Raw genomic sequence first — 21,707 nt, 5'->3', positions numbered from 1 at the left:
GGGGTATGTATGGCTAATTTAAGATGAAAACTTCAACCCTGTAACTTTATTCTGTACTCAGTGCCACATACTGTAGTAATTTTGTTTTAGAATCTCAAGTTGTGAAAACTCATTTTTTATTAAGTTGAACATGTGCTCTTTATCGCAGAATATTAAAATGAAGTGAATTCAAACAGTTTTTTTTTTACCAAGTTACACATCTCAAAAGGCACCAAACTGGTGTAATTTATGTATCCTTTTATAATAGCCTACCGCGTGGCTCTGGAGTTTTTCTCACCTGACCTGGCATATGTTCAAAATTAGATGAAGATTGTCTTCATCTGAAGAAAATAGATCAAGATGGGATGAATAAGTTAACTGGAAGCAAAACTACAAATCAATGCTTTCTGATGTGTAGAATAACACTGTATCATGTCATCATTACGTGAGAGGGCTCACCTAAAAATGTAATGTTATATAGGTAAACAATGGACAAAACATCAACAGGTTTCAGAAGGAAGTAGTGTCCTTCCCTGGTCTATTTTCACCCCCCGCCCACTGCTTCCCCTTCTGGGAAAAGTGAATACGTCCAACCTCTGCATAGAATATTGGCAGATATTCAATGTACACAAAAAAAAACTCAGGATGGCCTCACCATTTATCTCTTCTGTAATGTTTACGTAAAATGAGAGAGTATGGTTAATATGTTTCCATATAGATAGGTTGTATTTCATATTAACTACACTGATGATATAAACGGTTTATTACACCAATCTGTTTGAATACCAGTATAAAGGATACTGCCCATATTGATAGTTTGTTACAGTTTTACACTCTGCTGTACCTCTAATAAACTCCAGCTCCAGTTCAGCTGTACTGAACTCATGTTGTTATGTTAATGATTAAGGACAACCCCAGGTTCTTTGCTTCAAAAATGCGTCATGCCAACAAAAACAACCAGTCTAGGACACTGTGTTAGGAAATGAAGTCATATTCCAGGGAGAAGTTATTTGTTTGGATGAATGTCACAAGTAGAGTAATCAAACAAAAGGAGGCTAAATATCCAGCTGAATAAGTGTCCTAGTTACTGACAGCTGGTTAACATTATTCCACCAGTGATCCAAACCCAGCATCTACTTTATCTTTAAGTGTGTGCAGTATTGTCCTACTGTAACATAATCTAGTGTCCAAGGTCAGTTAGCACCCATGACAGTCTAATATGGATGGGGACTCTCCTCATTTCCCTAATTTTCCATCTTTCACAATGGCAGCCAGAGTCACAACCTGAATGGAATGGAGATGTATGTGGGTTTGTATGTTTTTTATGTATTTAATGTATATGCATAGGTACGGATGTGTGTGTGTGTGTGTTTTCTTGGTACGTTATCATTTATCCTCCCTTCACAGCCTTGAACTTTGTCTACAGTAGGGAGCCTGCTGCCAGGACACATAGACATTACATTTACATTTTGACCTGAGCGATATAGCCTGAGACCTCATTTCTTTCTTGGATGCTGTTCCTGTTATTCTTGGACACTGTTTTTAAGGCTGCCACCACAATCTGCAAAAATGGTTTCAGTTGGAGATGTGTGCTGTGAAAAGTGTTCTCTTGAAGTGTTCTTGTGCAGTAGCTTTGACATAAACTTGTGTCATTATGACTTTGTAGACCAGAAAGCTCCCGGCAATATGACATGAAGATGAGATATTGCAGTCTACATATGGAAAGAAAGTCCCCATACACACTACCTCCCAGCTTGAACAAAAAGTAGGCCTACGTCCCGTCAATAAATAATCAGATCTGTGCAGAAACAGAGTGCTCCTTTTTCTTTCTTTGAGACAAAAACAAGCTCACACTAAAAATCAGTCGTCTGAGTCCATATAATTAAACACAATAAATCAACATAGTCCGGAAATATAAAACAGCTGTGTGATTTGTGTATTTACAATCATACAATTTCATAAATAAATACATCATATTTTCCATGCTTCTGTCAGGAATTACAGAACGTTTGTGTTATTCAACAGGCTGTCATCCTGCTAATGTAATGGCCATTGGTAGTGCCCTTGTTATCTAAAAGGTTAAAGAAATGTAATTCTGGAAACATTTCATTCTCAAATTAGTGCTACAAATCTGATGGAATATAATAGATAGATAGATCTATGTGAAAGGTGACTATTTTGAAACTACTAAAGCATCTCAATATTGAATCATTCTGGAAAACCAAAGGCAGCGAACACAATTAACACAGTTAACTTGTAACTTGTATTTTGTGTATGTATGACACATTTACAACACAAAAAGGCTTGTCAGACCAAAACTTCAGGCTTCAAGTAAAGTACCATTCACAGTGTAATGATTCTAAAATAAATATAAGCATTTTTTTATGTACATCAAATGTTTAACGGTGTACAAATTCTACACTGGGACGTCATGACCACTTTTTGTTATGAATATTTACAAATACATTATGAACATAATATTTACATATTCATGATCTGCACTGTTGATGTTAGTTAACACACATTTCTGGATTTATTCCATATGGCTCTTGAATTAAACAATATGTTTAGCCCCAACCCCACGTTAAAAAAGGAAACATAAACAAACACTTTCACTGACTCAACAATAATGTCTTTGTCTTTGTCTTTGTTAGACTTAGGCCATATATAATTACCCAAACTCTCTGTCTGTCTAATACCTATAACACTGTGACATCCTCAAGGTCAAACACATTTCACTGTAAACAGTTAGACACATTCATTTCACTCTGACCTCAGAGAAAGAGGTGTCAAACATTGTGGTCTAAAGCCACCTCAACACTATCATTAGTATTTGAATAAATCATCTGGTTAAAAGGTTAGCAGCATGATATATAATGCACTTGGACGGCTTCTATTTCAGTACCTAGAACTGTCATAATCAGTTTTTACTTAGTCAAATAAATATCTCCAGTAAACAATTCTGTGAAAACCATTGAAAGGAAACTTGTGTTTCTGAACCTGAATGAAGATGCTACACTCTTAGAAAAAAGGGTTTGAAAATGGTTCAGCTGTCCCCATAGTAGAACCATTTTTGGTTCCAGGTAGAACCCTTTTGGATTCCACGTATAACCCTCTGTGGAAAGGGTTCTACCTGGAACCCAAAAGGGTTCTTCAAAGGTTTCTGCTATGGGGACAGCCCAATAACCCTTTTAGGTTCTAAATAGCACCCTTTTTTTTAAAGAGTGTCGTCTGTGTACTACTGTTGCATGACACATGAACAATGAACATGGCTCCTATGGTCACATGGTCCCGTAAACCATTTTTTAAAGGCTTTCTGTCATAGAAGAATTACACAATTATATACTGCTCTCACACAGTTGGACAGGAAGCTTGAGAATGAGTGGATGACAGAAAGTTAGACAAGGGAGAAAATGAGAAAGATACATCTCAGACAGACTGTCCTAAATCTACTGTCTTGGCTTGTAATTAAACACCATATTAGGGAAATTGACAGCAATAGTGTTACCAAGGCACATAGACATACAGTATAAGTGTCAGTGTGTTTAACCGTCCATTTGGATAGTGCTCCACTAGTGAGGCAATGTGGACAATTGGTATAAAAAGCTATGATTTGACTTTGTCCCTGTCTGGTGATGTTATAGAGGTTAAATTGGCTCATGTATAGAATTCAAGACAACATTCACTATCAAAGGGTTTCATTTCAACAAGTGGCTCAGGTGTTAGTTTAAGTCAGGTTTTGATATTAAAACAATTCAGGAACAAAGAAATTAGTCTAGACATAGTAAATGATATGATCTGCTCATTATTTCTCAACATTTTGTCAGTCTCGGACATAAGTAAAATAAATACCTACGTTATTTACAATACCTAATTTCTGAATTCTACAGTGGGGAGAACAAGTATTTGATACACTGACGATTTTGCAGGTTTTCCTACTTACAAAGCATGTAGAGGTCTGTAATTTGTATCATAGGTACACTTCAACTGTGAGAGACTGAATATAAAACAAAAATCCAAAAAAATTTTAAGTAATTAATTTGCATTTTATTGCATGACATAAGTATTTGATACATCAGAAAAGCAGAACTTAATATTTGGTACAGAAACCTTTGTTTGCAATTACAGAGATCATATGTTTCCTGTAGTTCTTGACCAGGTTTGCACACACTGCAGCAGGGATTTTGGCCCACTCTTCCATACAGACCTTCTCCTGATCCTTCAGGTTTCGGAGCTGTCGCTGGGCAATACGGACTTTCAGCTCCCTCCAAAGATTTTCTATTGGGTTCAGGTCTGGAGACTGGCTAAGCCACTCCAGGACCTTGAGATGCTTCTTACGGAGCCTGGCTGTGTGTTTCGGGTCGCTGTCATGCTGGAAGACCCAGCCACGACCCATCTTCAATGCTCTTACTGAGGGAAGGAGGTTGTTGGCCAAGATGTCGCGATACATGGCCCCATCCATCCTCCCCTCAATACGGTGCAGTCGTCCTGTCCCCCTTGCAGAAAAGCATCCCCAAAGAATGATGTTTCCACCTCCATGCTTCACGGTTGGGATGGTATTCTTGGGGTTGTACTCATCCTTCTTCTTCCTCCAAACACGGCGAGTGGAGTTTAGATGGGGCGGCAGGGTAGCATAGTGGTTAGAGCGTTGGACTAGTAGCCAGAAGGTTGCAAGTTCAAACCCCCGAGCTGACAAGGTACAAATCTATCGTTCTGCCCCTGAACAGGCAGTTAACCCACTGTTCCTAGGCCGTCATTGAAAATAAGAATTTGTTCTTAACTGACTTGCCTAGTTAAATAAAAGACCAAAAAGCTCTATTTTTGTCTCATCAGACCACATGACCTTCTCCCATTCCTCCTCTGGATCATCCAGATGGTCATTGGCAAACTTCAGACGAGCCTGGACATGCGCTGGCTTGAGCAGGGGGACCTTGCGTGCGCTGCAGGATTTTAATCCATGATGGCGTAGTGTGTTACTAATGGTTTGCTTTGAGACTGTGGTCCCAGCTCTCTTCTGTTCATTGACCAGGTCCTGCCGTGTAGTTCTGGGCTGATCCTTCACCTTCCTCATGATCATTGATGCCCCACGAGGTGAGATCTTGCATGGAGCCCCAGACCGAGGGTGATTAACCGCCATCTTGAACTTCTTCCATTTTCTAATAATTGCGCCAACAGTTGTTGCCTTCTCACCAAGCTGCTTGCCTATTGTCCTGTAGCCCATCCCAGCCTTGTGCAGGTCTACAATTTATCCCTGATGTCCTTACACAGCTGTCTGGTCTTGGCCATTGTGGAGAGGTTGGAGTCTGTTTGATTGAATGTGTGGACAGGTGTCTTTTATACAGGTAACGAGTTCAAACCGGTGCAGTTAATACAGGTAATGAGTGGAGAACAGGAGGGCTTCTTAAAGAAAAACTAACAGGTCTGTGAGAGCCGGAATTCTTACTGGTTGGTAGGTGATCAAATACTTATGTCATGCAATAAAATGCAAATTAATTACTTAAAAATCAAACAATGTGATTTTCTGGATTTTGGTTTTAGATTCCGTCTCTCACAGTTGAAGTGTACCTATGATAAAAAATTACAGACCTCTACATGCTTTGTAAGTAGGGAAACCTGCAAAATCGGCAGTGTATCAAATACTTGTTCTCCCTACTGTACGTAACAAGAGAGAGATTTTTCTCAATTCTAAGTGCTGTTAAATAAAGTTGCAGTCACCTCATATATCAAGGGCACTTCTTCACAAACACAAAACACTCAAATATTACAATTACATTACTGTTCTTTCATAATGTGGTTCAACGTCTGAACAGTCTTCTATTTGTAGGACATTTCACAGTTCAGACAAATAGTCTCTGAGAAAAATACTATGGTGTAGAATGAGCCAATAAAACTCAAGCTTGGTGGAGATGAGTTGATGGTCTCTTATGGCTCTGGATTGTGCACAAATGGGCAAGAAAGACACATGAATGAGAAATCTTCCTCCTTTTCCTGCTTTTCTTTCCAGAGCTTCCATTTGTCTTTGAGCACACAGTGGTTTGGTCAGCGGTATGACACTTTCTCTGCCTTCTTATGTCTTTGAGGTTAAAAAAAATAAATAAGATTGTCCAGGTAGCTTATATAAAATGTTTCTCTTACTCCTCTGCGATCTCCTCTTAAAGCGTTTGTGTTGGCAGGGAACGGCAGCACTACGGTCAAGCCTCATCATCAAGACTCACAATCTGTCTCTGAGGGGAAGGAAACAAAGAGGAATACATTAGGTCACTGAACTACAGCTACCGTACAACATACAATAGGCTACATATACTAATACAAAAACACTAGCATACTCCAAGTGACATCGAGATTGAGTGTGTATGACAGATTGGCCTCTTACCGGTGGGTAGGAGTAGCCATCTGGACTGTGGCTCCTGCATATGTGCACCTGGTCTTCAGTGGTCTTCTGGTAGACTGGGTTTTCAAAGTGAATGGTGTTGGTGTTCTTCAGCCTGTAGTTCCTCCACAGCAGCATGGCACCAAAGGCCACCAGACACACAATGGCTGAGAGACAGAGAGAGACATACAGGTCAGAGGGGATTTGTTGATGCTAAAGTGTTTTTTTTTTAAATCATTGGCGTGTAATAATCATGCTAACTGTCAGTGATGTTAAAGCATCTTACCTATAGGCAGCGCGATGTATAAAGCTGCAGGGGTTGAAGGGGCTGTGGGTATAGCAGCAAATTCATGGCGGATCTCTGAAGAGCAAGACAGATTTAGTCCAATGATACACCATGTCAAAGTGTGATGTTCCAGGAAAGTCTCACCTTTAAAAATATTCATTGCTGATAACTCATGCATTTAATGAGAGCACACATTTAAGTCATGCTTACCCTGAGTGGTGACTTGAGGCACTGTGGTAGTATGGGCCTGGGGGATCCTGGGTCTATCTGGCTGTGCAGGCTGGGGGTTGCGTGGCACAGGCTTGGTAGTGCGGGGAGGCGCAGGCGTAACTGTGGTAGTGATGATGGGGGCCTTAGTGGTGGTGCGGGCTGGAGGTGCAGTGGAGGTGCGGACGGGTGCCGGTGGGGGGTTGGAGGCGGGAACAATGGGCTTGACTGGAGCTGCAGGTGTTGGTGCAGCTGGTCAATATACAGATAACACTTAGGTTAGATATTATACAGGAAGCAAGGGATCATATATTTCCCCTGTGTTATGCTACATAGAGAGGCTGAGGGTGCTAGCTAGATATATACCTGGTACACATTTCCTCATGTCTTTGGCCAGCAGCATGTTGTCAGGGCATGCACAGGTGTACTTGGGGGAATGTAGGCCCACCTGGGGGGCTGCCAGACACATGAACTCACAGCCTCCGTTGGCCACCTTGCACCAGTCCCTGCCTGGAGTGGGGAGGAGGGGATTAAGTCTGAGGACTGGTTTGTCTCAATAGAAAACACATTGCTATTGCTATGCTACTGCAGCATTGTAACTTAATTGTAGAAGTCTGAGGCTCCAGACACAAAAATAGCACTTAGAATAAAATGCATCCCTGAGGTGCAACCGTCACGCCAAAACCCATTGGTGCCTAACTCCAAGGCTACTCTTGCATAAACAAACTACTGACCTAACTAACTATGGGAAGAGTAAAAATCTGAGAGACCTGATACATACCAGTTGGCTGTTTGAGGTTGTGGTACAACACAATGTCCTCTGGGGATACCAGGTGCTCCGCCACAGGCTTGATGTCCCTGCCTGTCACACGGTTGGCACTCAGAATGGCATTGTTGCTGACATCTGTCCAAAACACTCTTTCCTACACACAGAATACACAGTACTCCATTTAAACATTTCTAATCTCTGCATAAACATATGAAATATATATGGTTATTTTCAGACTTATTTTCATTTAAAAGTTAAAGTTGTAATTTTGGCACTCACCTCAAACACAGTGATGCCTAGGGGATGGGCTAGCCTGTGTTCATCTATAATGAGTGTCCTTCGGCCGCCACCCTGTACGTTGATACTGGAGAGGGTGTGCAGCTTGGAGTCCACCCAGTACAGCCGCTGGTTCAGCAGGTCTGACCAGGGGATAGGACAAGAGAAACTAGTCAGACCAGAGTGACCATGCAGAAACACACACACAATTATGCATGCGCACCCTCACACACAAAGGTAAGTTATGAAAGTGCTCACCAAGGGTGATTCCATTGGGCCACACAATGTCGTCTGTGACCAGAGCAGCACGGTCTCCTCCGTTCAGACCTCCCTTCTCAATCTTGGCTGGAGTTCCCCAGTCAGTCCAGTACATGAAGCTAGGAGGGCAGGAGAACACATTTATTGAAGCATGTCATCATTCAACAGATATCCTGTGTAGGCTCAATGTTTCAGTCATTATGCTAATTCCTGAAGCCAGTGTGGGACCTACTTGCTGTGGGGGTCGACCACAATAGCGCGGGGTTTGGCCAGGTCATTCCGGAAGAGAGTCTTGCGACGGCTCCCGTTGGCGGTTGACACGGAGATGCTGCTGCGGATACTGTCGGTCCAGTAGATGTTGCCGTGGACCCAGTCAAAGGCGATGCCCTCCGGAGCTTCGATGTCGCTGTCAATCACAACTTTGTGTTGCGCTGTGTCTGCAGCCAAGTCCATTGAGGTGCTGGATTGTAGGAGAAGGGTGGAAAATAGAGAGAAAATATATTTATTATACCATCATCGTCATTCTAATCATCATCCTCATCAAGATATCACTGGGAGCAATAGGAATACAACAGGGCTCTATGGATAAAGGTAACATGGAAGCTTTGCTCACCTGTAGATCTTCTTCTGGGAGAGGTCAGACCAGTAAATCTCCTTGGCAACCATGTCCATGTCCAGAGCCACTGCATTCTTCAGGTGGGGGATGACACGCGTGTACTCACTCTTGTCCAGTGTCATCTTCCTCACCTCATGGCGATTGGTGAAGAACAGATAGGCTACAGTGCCTGTGTGATCAGACGAGAGAGTATCGTTCCAATAACGGCAATGCATGACCCATGAAAATATAAAAATAAACTTGATCAAAACATGAGCAAAGTAAGCATTCAGTCTTTCTGATAAAATAATGTATATGTTGAAAGATAATGATTAAATAGTTCCACTCTGAAACCTTATAATAGTATGAAATGGATTAGAATCATAAAATTATAATCTGATGATGTGTGTAGTTTTAGTCAGAATTAGATGAAACAATGTATCTGTATAGTGGAAAAACACAGACTGTCTGAGCAAGGCGTAGTTTAGGGTTTGAACCTCTATGTGTGTGCCGAAGACAAAAAACAAGAACAATTCAACTGTGTTTGGACCGACCTGGCTAGGCCTCTGGGAAATGTTTTTTTATTTTTTTATTTTTTATGTTATTATCTGTTATTTTACCAGGTAAATTGAACGATATGATAGCATAGGGAGTACTTCTCAAGGTTTCCCTAATCTCGGGGGAATGGAACTGTCGGCTGGGTAGTGATACACAGGGGTGAGAACTATGGAGAAGGATAAAACTCACCTACTGTTTGTGTGTATGTATGTGCGTAGGATACCTACTGTTTGTGTGGAAGTATGTGCGCAGCTATAAAATGGATGTCTTTGTATAATGGACTTCAGAACGTTCTCGTGAATAAACACTTTGATTTTTGTAAGCTGGGACTCTTGTCTGCTTCATTCAACCAGAATCTTACAAACTCTGGGTTGCAGACTGAGTAGATTAATTGAAGTTTATGAACATTGATAACAAAATTCACATAACACTTTCTTAGGTCCAATACTTACCGATGGCCTTGCAGGCTTTAGTGGCTGGGTCAACCTGGTAGCCCTCCTCACACTCACACTTGTAGCTGCCCATATGATTGACACAGATCTGGCTGCAGATATCTGGGTTGGCACACTCATCGATATCTGTGGGAAGAAGTACAGGACAGATATGACGTCTATGTAACTGGCACAGTGTTGGAGAAGGTAAACGGTGGCGTAGGGTCAGACAAAAGGGTGTGTGACAGTAACAGCACTGAGTCATCATGGCCCCACAGGGAAGTGATCCAGTCAGGACAGAGACCTTCTCACCCCAATAGCACCAGCTTTACACTGCCATACAGGATTGAACTAAGGCAAAGGTATCAATGGGCACATCGCCTGGCACTAGGCCAAAAGGATGTACAGTCTGAAGTCCACATTGGCAAGGACATCAGATCCAATATGGCTGCTGATTGAGCCAACTTTTTGGGCTCTGTGGACACACATGCAGCTATAGTGGTAAGGAGTTTTACCTTCACAGCGTTTCTTGTCCATCAGGTAGTAGCCGGTGGGGCATTGGCACTCATAGCCGATCTTCAGGTCATTGCAGATGTGTGAGCAGCCGCCATTGTTGTACAGGCACTCGTTGGAATCTGCAGGGAGGGTTAGAGGAGAGGAAAGTGACAGTTCAACACACCAGTCCACAACTCCTTCTTTCTTTCAGCAACCACAGCTAGATAGCATTCCCATGGTTTCCATCCAACTCATTTTACGTGAGAAGCTAACCATAGGCAAAACAACATTCCCCCTAAGTACATGTTCCATCTTCATACTCACCACACTCTCTGAGAGGCTCATCTGACCAGTCCCTGCAGTCACGCTGCTTGTCACACACCTTCTCCATACTGATGCACTCCCCACTACGGCACTTAAACCTGGTGGGACCCTTGCAATGGCTCACTGTGGAGGAGAGGAGAGTGTGACTATAACACAAAGGAAGTATTACCATTCCAGTAGGTCACAGTAGTAAAAGCAGGGGTAGTAGCTTTATGTGGGGCAAGAGCCTACCATTGACACAGCCCATTTCATCACTCAAGTCTCTGCAGTCGTACTGGCGGTTACATTGGCGACCGCCGTGGATACAGGTGCCATCACCGCATTGGAACTCATCGGGGCGGCAGGTGAGGCGGCCTATGGAGAGAAGGAGAGATTGAGAGGTCAGTCAAAAATTCATATGCAATTTACATATTAAAGATGGAAAATATTAAAGCGAATATAGCTAACAGAAGCAATAAGAGAGAGGGAATGTACTCACTACAGTTGGTCTCGTCAGAGCGATCCAGGCAGTCGAATCCTCCATCACATTTCCAGCTGCTGTGGATACACTCCCCGCTGCCACATTGGAACTCCCGAAGGGAGCAGGGCTTGGGGGCACCCCCAGGGGCTCGCGTCCCACAGTTCTGGGGCCACTCGTCAGAGCCATCCGAGCAGTCAGCGTCTCCGTCGCAGGCCCACAGGCGCGGCACACACACAGAGTTGTTGCACTGGAAGGAGGTGGAGCTACAGGTGGTGGGTGGGCAGGAAGCCTCGTCGCTCCCGTCATCACAGTCCAACTCCTCATCACACACAAAAGAGGCCGACACACACTGGCTGTTACTGCAGCGGAATTTGTTATCTGTGCAGTGCTTGGGCGCTGTGGGAGGAACAGAGATGAGTGTGTTAGAGGGGAGCCTCATTTGTCAGGCTTATATCAGTTGGGAAAGAATGGGACTGAGAGGGAAAAGAGAGAGTAGATGAGAGAAGGGGAAATGTTGGGAGGTATGTTGGGGAGAAGGGTACAATAGAGAGTGGAGAAGACAGGACCACTTACCACAGCTCTCCTCATCAGCTCCATTCTCACAGTCTGCTTTGCCGTCACAGAGCCATGTACTGGGAACACACTGGTTCAGATGTCCACCACAGCTGAACTCTGTGGTTCCGCATGTTCTGGCCGCTACAGGTGCAACCGTAAAGAGAGAACAACCATCAGTTACTGAAACTGAAAAAGATGTTGAACTAGAAGTGTGGTTCAATCCTCTATTGTATTCCTATTAGCTACGGCGGTATGTGTTACTCACAGCAGGTTCCGGGGAGCTCGTCAGTTCCATCTCCACAATCATCTGTGTCATCACACACCCATCTCAGCGTAATACACTTCCCGTTCCCACACAGGAACTGCCTGGTACCGCATATTGTCTCTGCGTCTATAAGGGAAAAACACACGTACCCACACGGTCAGTCCATGACTATTCATTCTGGTGAACAGCAAAATCTCAAAATCAAAATGGGCTTAAAGCCCAAAGGAGCATTTAACTGACTAACATTTACAACCACGGATCCATTGTATAATGGGACAATAAATCTCTCATGAATGAAACCAATTGATGTTCTATTTATTTCTGGGAAGCACACAAACCAGACTCTTTCCCGAGAGGACACTGTATATAGCTGCACACTGATCTGGTACTTGTACTCCTGGCAAAGTACACAAATCAGACGCTTTCCCGAGAGGGGTTGCGTGCCAAGCCCATGGCACTGCAAAGCCTTAGCAGGATAGGACAACCAGTGGTATTTCTCTGCTTTATCATCTACATACTGTCAGGTCAGTCAAAAACAAAACACATTATTTCAACACCTGTATCCTGACATAATAAACTACAGGAAAAGGAAAAAGTGTCTGTTTTCTGTAACTCTGTGGATGTTGTCTGAGGCAAATACTTGAGCAGACCATAAATCAGAATGTGTAGAGTTAAAACAAAAGTGCCAGAGCAGGTTGATTCTGGTGGGTCTCATTTCCCAGCTTGCAGTCATATGTGACAGTGAGTGGGGGAGGGTCTGGCTGTTCAGTGGGCTATGGCAGGGATGCTGGTAACACATCAACAAAGAGGCAGGGGGATGGGTGGCAGAGGCCCATTATGACCCTCTCCCTCAACATACTCACATATACATTTACAGACACATGCAAATTCCAACCTGCCTATAGAGGAGGAATGTGGAGAATATACAACTCAAACACACTGACACATGCACACACACTCACACGCTAACGTTTACACCTGCCATTGGTAGTGGAGAATGTAGATTTTTGTCAGTAATTGGTTGGTGATGACTGAAGACAAATGACAAGAGATCGTAGACATACATTACTGGCTGATGTTAGGTTCTCCTTAACATCTTCATTATCCTCCATGCAGTTCTGAATGCTCTTCATCCATCAAACAAAGACCTTCTAGACCTCCTACAGCTCTCCACCCAACCCCCTATCTAAATCACCCTAGTTAGTGAACTAGAAGAACCAATTAAGACACTGTACTGTACATCAGTGTCCCTGGCCACAGAGATGACTCACAGCAGTGTCCAGATGCCACTGGGAATTCCTTATCCTGCATTTAGGCCTCAAAACACTGAATGGACACCTGTTTCTGATAGGAGCCAGGGGGAGAAGCTTGACTAGAGGGAGGAGCTTGAATCACATGACTGGTAGCTGATTGGGTCAAGCGGAATGTTTGCATGATAGTAACAGAAGAGACAATAGTGGGCTAGGTACTCTTTTTACTGACCACTGAGGATGGATTTTCAAAACAGGACCGTTCCAGTGTGAGGTGAACCTTTAGTTTCTCACCAACAGTTTCAGGAACAATAATACCTACTGAATTGCACTAACGTGTTATTTCAAGGAAGTAAATGGAGTTTACTAGGGAGTTTTTCCTAGCCACCGTGCTTCTACACCTGCATTGCTTGCTGTTTGGGGTTTTAGGCTGGGTTTCTGTACAGCACTTTGAGAAATCAGCTGATGTACGAAGGGCTATATAAATACATTTGATTTGAAGTAAATAAGGGAATTTGGAAAGATTTAACAATTTATGCTCATTGGAAGAAGGCCCATAGTTTGGCTTATATTTTCTTTACTGAGATATTTTGGTCATAAACTGTGCTTTTTGTTCTGTTCTATTCAACAGATGTCAACAGCAGATCTGGGAAAGTGGATGGAAATGAAATGGGGCCATCTAGTACAGATATTTCTTTGTGAACAAACAGCACGAACATGAGAAGTCAATGTCCTCATTCACCATGTCTCCACAGCTGAACAGGTTACTGCCATTCCAGTTCTGGACCCAGCTGTCCCCATGTAAGAGTGTACTATGAGCGGCTGTATTGGTGGGATCCTCTTCCATGTGCAGTCCCTTTCTTTAAAGGTTTTATCATGAGTGACTTTAATCTTATCTTACCTGGTTGTCTTATCTATAGAGTTCCCTCGTGAGTGAACAAGACAAGCCACAAAATAAGAGCAAACCAACACGTGAATGAATACCCACACAACATAAAAGAATACCCAGATGTGATCCCATTTCACACTGCCATCCCTTGGAAAACAGTTTGTGTTCTAGTAACTCACACAATATGACCCTCTAGGGCCAGGTGAGTATATTGACTTAATACCTGAAAACTCTAATCAAAAGCTATCAAAGTCTCTCTCTCTCTTTATCATATCCACCTGTCCTCATTCCCAGAGAGAAGTGATGGTCAGATGCAGGCGAATGCCCTGCCTTCAATAACATTTGGTTAGGCTTAAAGTTCAGTCCATCAAAGGCTCGGACTGACAAGGTTTACTGATTAACCTTGGGGAGAAATGTAACGTGGCATACTTGTTTGTCTGTCCTCTGATGTGTGGTGTGTTTAATTGATCTTCCGTTCTCTATCAGGACAAGCTGGAGGAGTGGAAACAGCTCTGCCCACTGTTTGATGAGCTGTTGAAGCTGGCAAATTAAGTCAAAATCTCTTCATATGACACTTAGAAGGCATGGACATGGTTCACAGATAGCATGATAAAGTGATTTGCACAGGCTTACAGTTAATCAGTACCACTTTCTAAATAGGTGATAGAACAGATATCTTTTGAGATGGGGCATGTCATTCTGCAACTACTTTTATTTATCGCTCAGCACTCTCCATTTAGTTCCTCAGAAAATGTCAAGGCAAAAACGGTATTCTTTATGATTATTTGCAAAGAGTTTGAATCAAGTTCCCAGTGTGAGTCTTCCATTCGATGTCACATTCTCAATATATCTGCACGTAACTGATTGCGCAATATGAGGGCTGTCCGCTCCTCCTGATAAGACAATGGACAATGTGAGAATGAGCACAGACTGTTTCAGACTGCTGATGCTCTCACAACAACACAACTCTGTTGTGTCAATGGATAGGAGTGTGAGAGCAGTTCCAACATGTTCCTGGCACTTTTTCCCAAACATTTCCATACTGGTCCCAACACTAACACTGGAAGTTATTGCATACAGGGCAGATGGTGTTGAACCAATACGTTGGAATGTTGCCTCAGGAGAAATACATAAAAGTCATGCTTTGTGGAGGTGGGCAAGAGGGATTCCTTTAATTCTCAAGGCGGCCCACCACAATGATGCCATAGGGCCATCAATACATCATGAAAGGGTCAAAAACATGAGTGAACAACAGAGAATCTAGATTGCAATGTGACTGGTTATTACATCAGTTGATGAGAACACATATAGTCTATTGAGAACACATATAGTCTATGGCAGCCTTGCTATGTAGCCTAATTATACAATAATTCACTTGTAATCTGCTGTACCTGAATTTGGGAGATTTTTGCACATTAAAGCTAGAATGAGCAGTTGAAACAATAGAGCAAAACCCCACCCCTGTTTTGGTAAAAAGCTGAGGGATGGGCCTGAAGAAATGTAACCTCTCAAATTCAAAGACAGAGCCAGACTATGGATGCAAGGACTGACCATCCAGGATATCAACATTATAATTTGAACCACGTTTTGAGACTATGCAGGTTTTTATTTTTTTATTTAGCCTAAATTGTTTACAAACATTGGAGGGAAAAAAGCTTATATTTTGGGTTCTGATGGGGTTCAACAGCTGGACTAAGCTCATTAGGTATGTATAAGTGGCACAGTGGTCTAAGGCACTGCACAGTGCTAGAGGCATCACTACAGTCCCTGGTTCGAATCCAGGCTGCATCACAGCTGGCCATGATTGGGAGTCCCATAATTGGCCCTGCAACGTCTGGGTTTGGCCAGGGTAGGCAGTCATTGTAAATAAGAATCTGTTCTTAAATTACTTGTTTAGTTCAATACAATTATATTCAATATGTGTATATATAATTAGGTAGATACCCAGTCATTGCGCTAATGCTAGTTAGCATTGGCTCGCTAAACTACCTCAAACGTCCTTCATACTGGCCACCAGCTATCCACGAGTTCATCTGACTCTTGGGAAGTAAATGGCCTCATTGGCAAAATCCCGTAGTATCCATTTAATTTATAAATCCTGAAATGGATGTAGGATTAAAGCTTTAAAATAACAATAGCCTACTAACAAAATAATTGTCTTGCACAAAAAAGTTTTGCACAATAGTGCAAAACTGTAAACTGCCGCTCTTCTCAGCATGCACTACAATTCAAACATCCTTTAGCCTCGCCCGGTTCCAATTCCACAGCAAGCTTTCGGAAACGTCTTGTTGCACATTCTTAAATCTGATTGGCCACGGAATCTCATGGCCAACAACAAATCAGGGGCTATTAACGTAGTTCATTCATACAAATTCCGGTAAAAATAGATCATGTAAATGTATCTAAAGGTAAATGCGAGTGCAATGACAAAATAAATACTCGCCTCCGCATTGTGTTCTGATAATAATAAGAAACTATTTGTGTTGCACACTATCGCAGCTTCTTCAAGATGCAACACAAATTTGACCTACATTCTACAAATAACAAGCCCCCTCCCCCGTCGTGATGCGTCAGGCGATGTCCAAGAGTGGGCTATTTAAACATTTAAAATCGTTTGATAACTTGATAATTTACGATAGACATAATATTTAACAAGAAGGTAGGCTGTGTTTAAAAATGTACTTTGCCACTATGTATTAGTGGAACAAATAACAAATAAACCAAATGAATTGGGAATTATTCCTAAATTAACGATACACTAGAGTAGACCAATGTTAGAATAAAGATACTTACTTGTTTGGACAACACAGCAAGCCAGGAACACCAACAGCACGCACAGCAGCCGCCCCATAGTCTGCAGCCAATTTTTTTAAATGATTTACACTTTACTCTGACTGTCAATAAGGTATTATGATACAGCTATAACAATGTTAAAACGATTGTTTTATTTTAAAGTCACTGCTTCAGTTCCTCTGCTCTTATGTTCTGGATTCAGATGCGCTTGGGACGAGAGGTTAGACAATGATGCTCCTGACAGTGTAATCATGTTTGGCAATATCAGAGCAATTTCAATGTGGTCCAGTGGTGGGTTGGAATGGGAGGAGCCCAAGAAGCGTAGGGCGGGGTTTGGAGTGGTGTGATCTCTGGAATAGAGCCTCATTACCGAAAGGCGTGTCTTCAGACGCTCTATTTTACTACTGTTTAACCCTTGAGTTTATTCTTAAAGCCCCCCCCCACACACACACACACACACACACACACACACACACTTTGTCTATAAGCTCATTCTGACAGGCGCTTCTAAGTATTCAAAAGCAGGATCTCCCTGGTTAAAACAATAGATAAAGATTGTTTGAAGTTTTGGTCAAAACATGTTTCCTTGCTTTTCCGTGGAGTTGGTAAAAGTGGTAACTATAAAGGTGATTCTTATAGTGATAGGTTCTACATTTCTATCTTGTGACATTTAGATAAAACTGTACATTTTCATGACTCAGCTCAATCCGGACACAAACAGAAAATGACATAGGCTGTTGGGGTTCCTCGAGGTTGTCCCTATGAAATACAACAGCACTGAGTGGGGGGAGAGAAGAAAAATAAATAGGATGTTAGTGAACCAAACAATAAGCACAGAACATGTTATCAGGTCTATCATGATGTCCTTGATGACTAATTCTCTTCTAGTTTGTACTTGCTCTATTTTAATATTGATCTATCCAATGTCCATCAGTGTGCAATGACGCACCATCTCTTAAACAAAAGACAAAAACACAAAAACACCACAGCCAAACGACTGTGTTTTTCCCTCGTGGTCAGAGTGGCAACACGTGACAACACAAATCATAGCAAAACAAGAAGTCAGACTGCTCTAGTTCTCATGGGTCTGCTGCACCGACCAGTATTAGTATGACATCCTGCCATGCCTCTGTCAACCAGTGACTGACTACAGCTCCCTATCCTATTTCGGACCAAATAGAACAAGCTAAAAACTGTAATCTAATAGTGGCTTCACATCAGAGTTGAGGATCTAGCTACACACAGTAGCTGGAAATAAGATGGCAGGAGAAGCCAAGGCTTTGATGATGACAGCAGATTATATAGCTATTACCCTCTCTTTCTGAAGCAATGGTGTTTTATTTAGTAACAGGGAGTGATAACACAGATGTAATCAAGATTATGTCAGACAGATTTGGATCATACTACACTACATCAAGATGAAAGAGTAACAATTACATTTCATGTTACAATACCTTACAAAATAATCATTGCTATTTATTTTTACTCCAGGATTGAGATGTATTTCTTTCACAGGGATTCTGAGAAAGCTGACCTAATATTTGAGACCAATAATAGGAGTTGACAGTCACACAACTCTCTGCCCTCTGGTGAGAGTGGGTCCTCTCAGTGACCGGCCCTTGAATAGCCCGCCATGGGGCATGAAAGCTTCTGAAACTGTGCAAAGGAGAACCACAGAAGTGCCTAATGAGACTGTCACTAATTGTGCTGCCCTCACTGCTCCCACTATTGGAATGCTGATGGAGCAGATACAGTGACATTTCACATTCTTAAAATAAAGTAGTGATCCTAACTGACTTAAGACAGGGAATTTTTACTTGGATGAAATGTCAGGAATGGTGAAAAACTGATTTTAAATGTATTTGGCTAAGGTGTATGTAAACTTCCTAAGTCAGTTACGATCACCACTTTATTTTAAGAACGTGAAATATCAGAATAATAGTGGAGAGAATTATTTATTTTGGCTATAATTTCTTTCATCACATTCCCAGTGGTTCAAACATTTACACACAATCAATTAGTATTTCGTATCATTGCCTTTAAATTGTTTAACTTGGGTGAAACGTTTCAGGTACCCTTCCACAAGCTTCCAACAATAAGTTGGGTGAATTTTGGCCCATTCCTCCTGACAGAGCTGGTGTAACTGAATCAGATTTGTAGGCCTCCTTGCTCACACACACTTTTTCAGTTCTGCCCACACATTTTCTATAGGATTGAGGTCAGGGCTTTGTGATGGCCACTCCAATACCTTGACTTTGTTGTGCTTAAGCCATTTTGCCACAACTTTGGAATTATGCTCAGGGTCATTGTCCATGTAGAAGACCCATTTGTGACCAAGCTTAACTTCCTGACTGATGTCTTGAGACGTTGCTTCATTATATCCACATCATTTTCCATCCTCATGATGCCATCTATTTTGTGAAGTGCACCAGTCCCTCCTGCAGCAAAGCACCCCACAACATGAGGCTGCCACCCCTGTGCTTCACAGTTGGGATGGTGTTCTTCGGCTTGCAAGCCTCTCCCTTTTTCCTCCAAACATAACGATGGTCATTACAGCCAAACAGTTATATTTTTGTTTCATCAGACCAGAGGACATTTCTCCAAAAAGTACGATCTTTGTCCCCATGTGCAGTTGCAAACCGTAGTCTGGCTTTTTTATGGCGGTTTTGGAGCAGTGGCGTCTTCCTTGAAGAGCAGCCTTTCAGGTTATGTCGATATAGGATTCGTTTTACTGTGGATATAGATACTTTTGTACCTGCTTCCTCCAGCATCTTCATAAGGTCCTTTGCTGTTGTTCTGAGATTGATTTGCACTTTTCGCACCAAAGAATGTTCATCTCCAGGAGACAGAAAGCTTCTCCTTCCTGAGCGGTATGACGGCTGCGTGGTCCCATGGTGTTTATACTTGTATACTACTGTTTGTACAGATGAACGTGGTTCCTTCAGGCATTTGGAAATGGCTCCCAAGGATGAACCAGACTTGTGGTCTACAAAATATTTTTCTGAGGTGATTTATTTTGATTTCCCCATGATGTCAAGCAAAGAGGCACTGAGTTTGAAGGTAGGCCTTGAAATACATCCACAGGTATACCTCCAATTGACTCAAATTATGCCAATTAGTCTATCGGAAGCTTCTGAAGCCATGACATCATTTTATGGAGTTTTCCAAGCTGTTTAAAGGCACAGCCAACTTACTGTATGTAAACTTCTGACCCACTGGAATTGTGATACAGTGAATTGTAAGGGAAATAATCTGTCTGTAAACAATTGTTGGAAAAATGTATTGTGTCATGCACAAAGTAGATGTCCTAACCGACCTGCCAAAACTATAGTTTATTAACAAGAAATTTGTGGAGTGGTTGAAAAACAAGTTTTAATGACTCAAACCTAAATGTATGTAAACTTCCGACTTCAACTGTATATTGTTTTGTATTTAATTAGGCAAGTCAGTTACGAACAAATTCTTATTATAATGACGACCTACACCAGTCAAACCCAGACGACGCTGGGCCAATTGTGTTCTGCCCTATGGGACTCCCAATCACAGCCCGGTGGTGATACATCCTGGATTCAAACCAGGGTGTCTGTAGTGATGCCTCTAGAACTGAGATGCAGTGCCTTAGACCGCTGCGCCACTCAGGAGAATATGAGTGATAAAGTATGGTCACATTTAATTTGCTCTGTTAAACCTACCCTTTGGATTGATTTTGTTAGCAATGCTGAATAAAAAAATAAACACACATGTGAAGTGTTGGTCCCATGTTTCATGAGCTGAAATAAAAGATTCCATACATTTTCCATTCACACAAAAAGCTTAATTCTCTCAAATTTTGGGCACTAATTTGTTTACATCCCTGTTTGTGATCATTTCTCCTTTGCCAAGATAATCCATCCACCTGACAGTTGTAGCATAAATTTGAAGTAACTGATTAAATAGCATGATCATTACACAGGTCCACATTGTGCTGGGGACAATAATAGGCCACTCTAAAATGTGAAGTTTTGTCACACAACACAATGCCACAGTTCTTCCATGGGCTGCACACTCGCCAGACATGTCACCCATTGAGCATGTTTGGGATGCTCTGGATCAACTTGTAAGACAGCATGTTTCAGTTCCTACCAATATCCAGCAACTTGGCACAACCATTGAAGATGAGTGGGACAACATTACACAGGCCATAATCAACAGCCTGATCAACTCTATGTGAAGGAGATGTGTTGCGCTGCATGAGGCGGTGGTCACACCAGATACTGACTTTTTTTTCTGATCCACGCGCCTACTTTTTTTAAGGTATCTTTGACCAACAGATACTTATCTGTATTTCCAGTCATGTGAAATCCATAGATTAGGGCCACATTTATTTATTTAAATTGACTGATTTACTTATATGAACTGTAACGCAGCAAAATCTTTGAAATTGTTGCATGTTGCGTTTTTATTTCTGTTCAGTGTATTTCATTTTTCAGGCGAAGATCCCTCAACAATCATTCCCACAATAGCACATTGGTAGTAGTCAGGGACAACCAAGATAGTGATGCAGGGCTGGTTAAAGCCCTGGATGGGAGACCAAAGGGTAACTGTAGACATATTAATTCTCCAGTAAGGGGTTCTGACCAGCCTGTTTTTTCTTCTGATAGTGGATATAACTTTGAAGATCTGACATTGTTTTAAATGTATTCTACATAGTTTATACAAGTTTAATCTATTTTGGAATTTGGTTACCATGATAACAAAATCCAGTGGTTGAAATTTCACCCTCAAAACAACAGTTTACATTGATGACCTTTTTCAAATCCAATGTATTTTCCATATAGATTCCACATCACACGTTGACAAATTAGATTGGAACAACGTTGATTCAACCAGTGTGTCCAGTGGGTTGGCTGGGAATGAGTCCTTTCTCCCTCACAAGAGAGGAGTCATGAGAGTCAGATCAGGATCCTC

General features: G+C 42.0%; 1 protein-coding gene and 1 long non-coding RNA gene across 3 annotated transcripts; one reads left to right on the top strand and one right to left on the bottom strand.

Moving 5' to 3' along the window:
- Nucleotides 1-1,884: 1,884 nt before the first annotated feature.
- Nucleotides 1,885-17,033, bottom strand: LOC118384659 (low-density lipoprotein receptor-like). 2 transcript variants are annotated; one of them, XM_035771364.2, is made up of 18 exons: nt 16,761-17,033; nt 11,829-11,954; nt 11,582-11,704; nt 11,027-11,404; nt 10,780-10,902; nt 10,549-10,671; nt 10,245-10,364; nt 9,751-9,876; nt 8,759-8,930; nt 8,378-8,605; nt 8,146-8,264; nt 7,891-8,030; nt 7,624-7,765; nt 7,209-7,352; nt 6,846-7,076; nt 6,636-6,710; nt 6,353-6,516; nt 1,885-6,203 (listed from the first exon to the last, which is right to left on the bottom strand). In XM_035771364.2, the coding sequence occupies exons 1-18, from the start codon at nt 16,816-16,818 to the stop codon at nt 6,171-6,173; spliced, it is 2,625 nt and encodes an 874-aa protein (XP_035627257.2). In that variant the 5' UTR covers nt 16,819-17,033; the 3' UTR covers nt 1,885-6,170. The 2 variants fall into 2 exon arrangements, with proteins under 2 accessions (XP_035627257.2, XP_035627256.2); XM_035771363.2 differs by having other exon boundaries at nt 6,846-7,094; nt 16,761-17,032.
- On the top strand, nt 13,195-15,348 carry LOC118384660 (uncharacterized). Its single transcript, XR_004825859.1, has 4 exons — nt 13,195-13,352; nt 13,710-13,879; nt 13,999-14,169; nt 14,454-15,348. It is a non-coding gene; the product is annotated as an uncharacterized LOC118384660 (long non-coding RNA).
- Nucleotides 17,034-21,707: the final 4,674 nt, after the last annotated feature.

This window comes from Oncorhynchus keta, chromosome 5 (assembly GCF_023373465.1).
Source record: "Oncorhynchus keta strain PuntledgeMale-10-30-2019 chromosome 5, Oket_V2, whole genome shotgun sequence".
Lineage (NCBI taxonomy): Eukaryota > Metazoa > Chordata > Actinopteri > Salmoniformes > Salmonidae > Oncorhynchus > Oncorhynchus keta.
This window is presented reverse-complemented; position numbering and strand designations above follow the sequence as displayed.

Excerpts from the sequence above, each read along its gene's own strand:
- LOC118384659 (XM_035771363.2), bottom strand. The coding sequence starts at position 16,818 with ATGGGGCGGCTGCTGTGCGTGCTGTTGGTGTTCCTGGCTTGCTGTGTT. Across the intron at positions 7,095-7,208 it reads CATGAGGAAATGTGTACCAG|CTGCACCAACACCTGCAGCT; the intron begins GTATATATCTAG and ends TATATTGACCAG. Across the intron at positions 6,204-6,352 it reads ATGGCTACTCCTACCCACCG|AGACAGATTGTGAGTCTTGA; the intron begins GTAAGAGGCCAA and ends CCTTCCCCTCAG.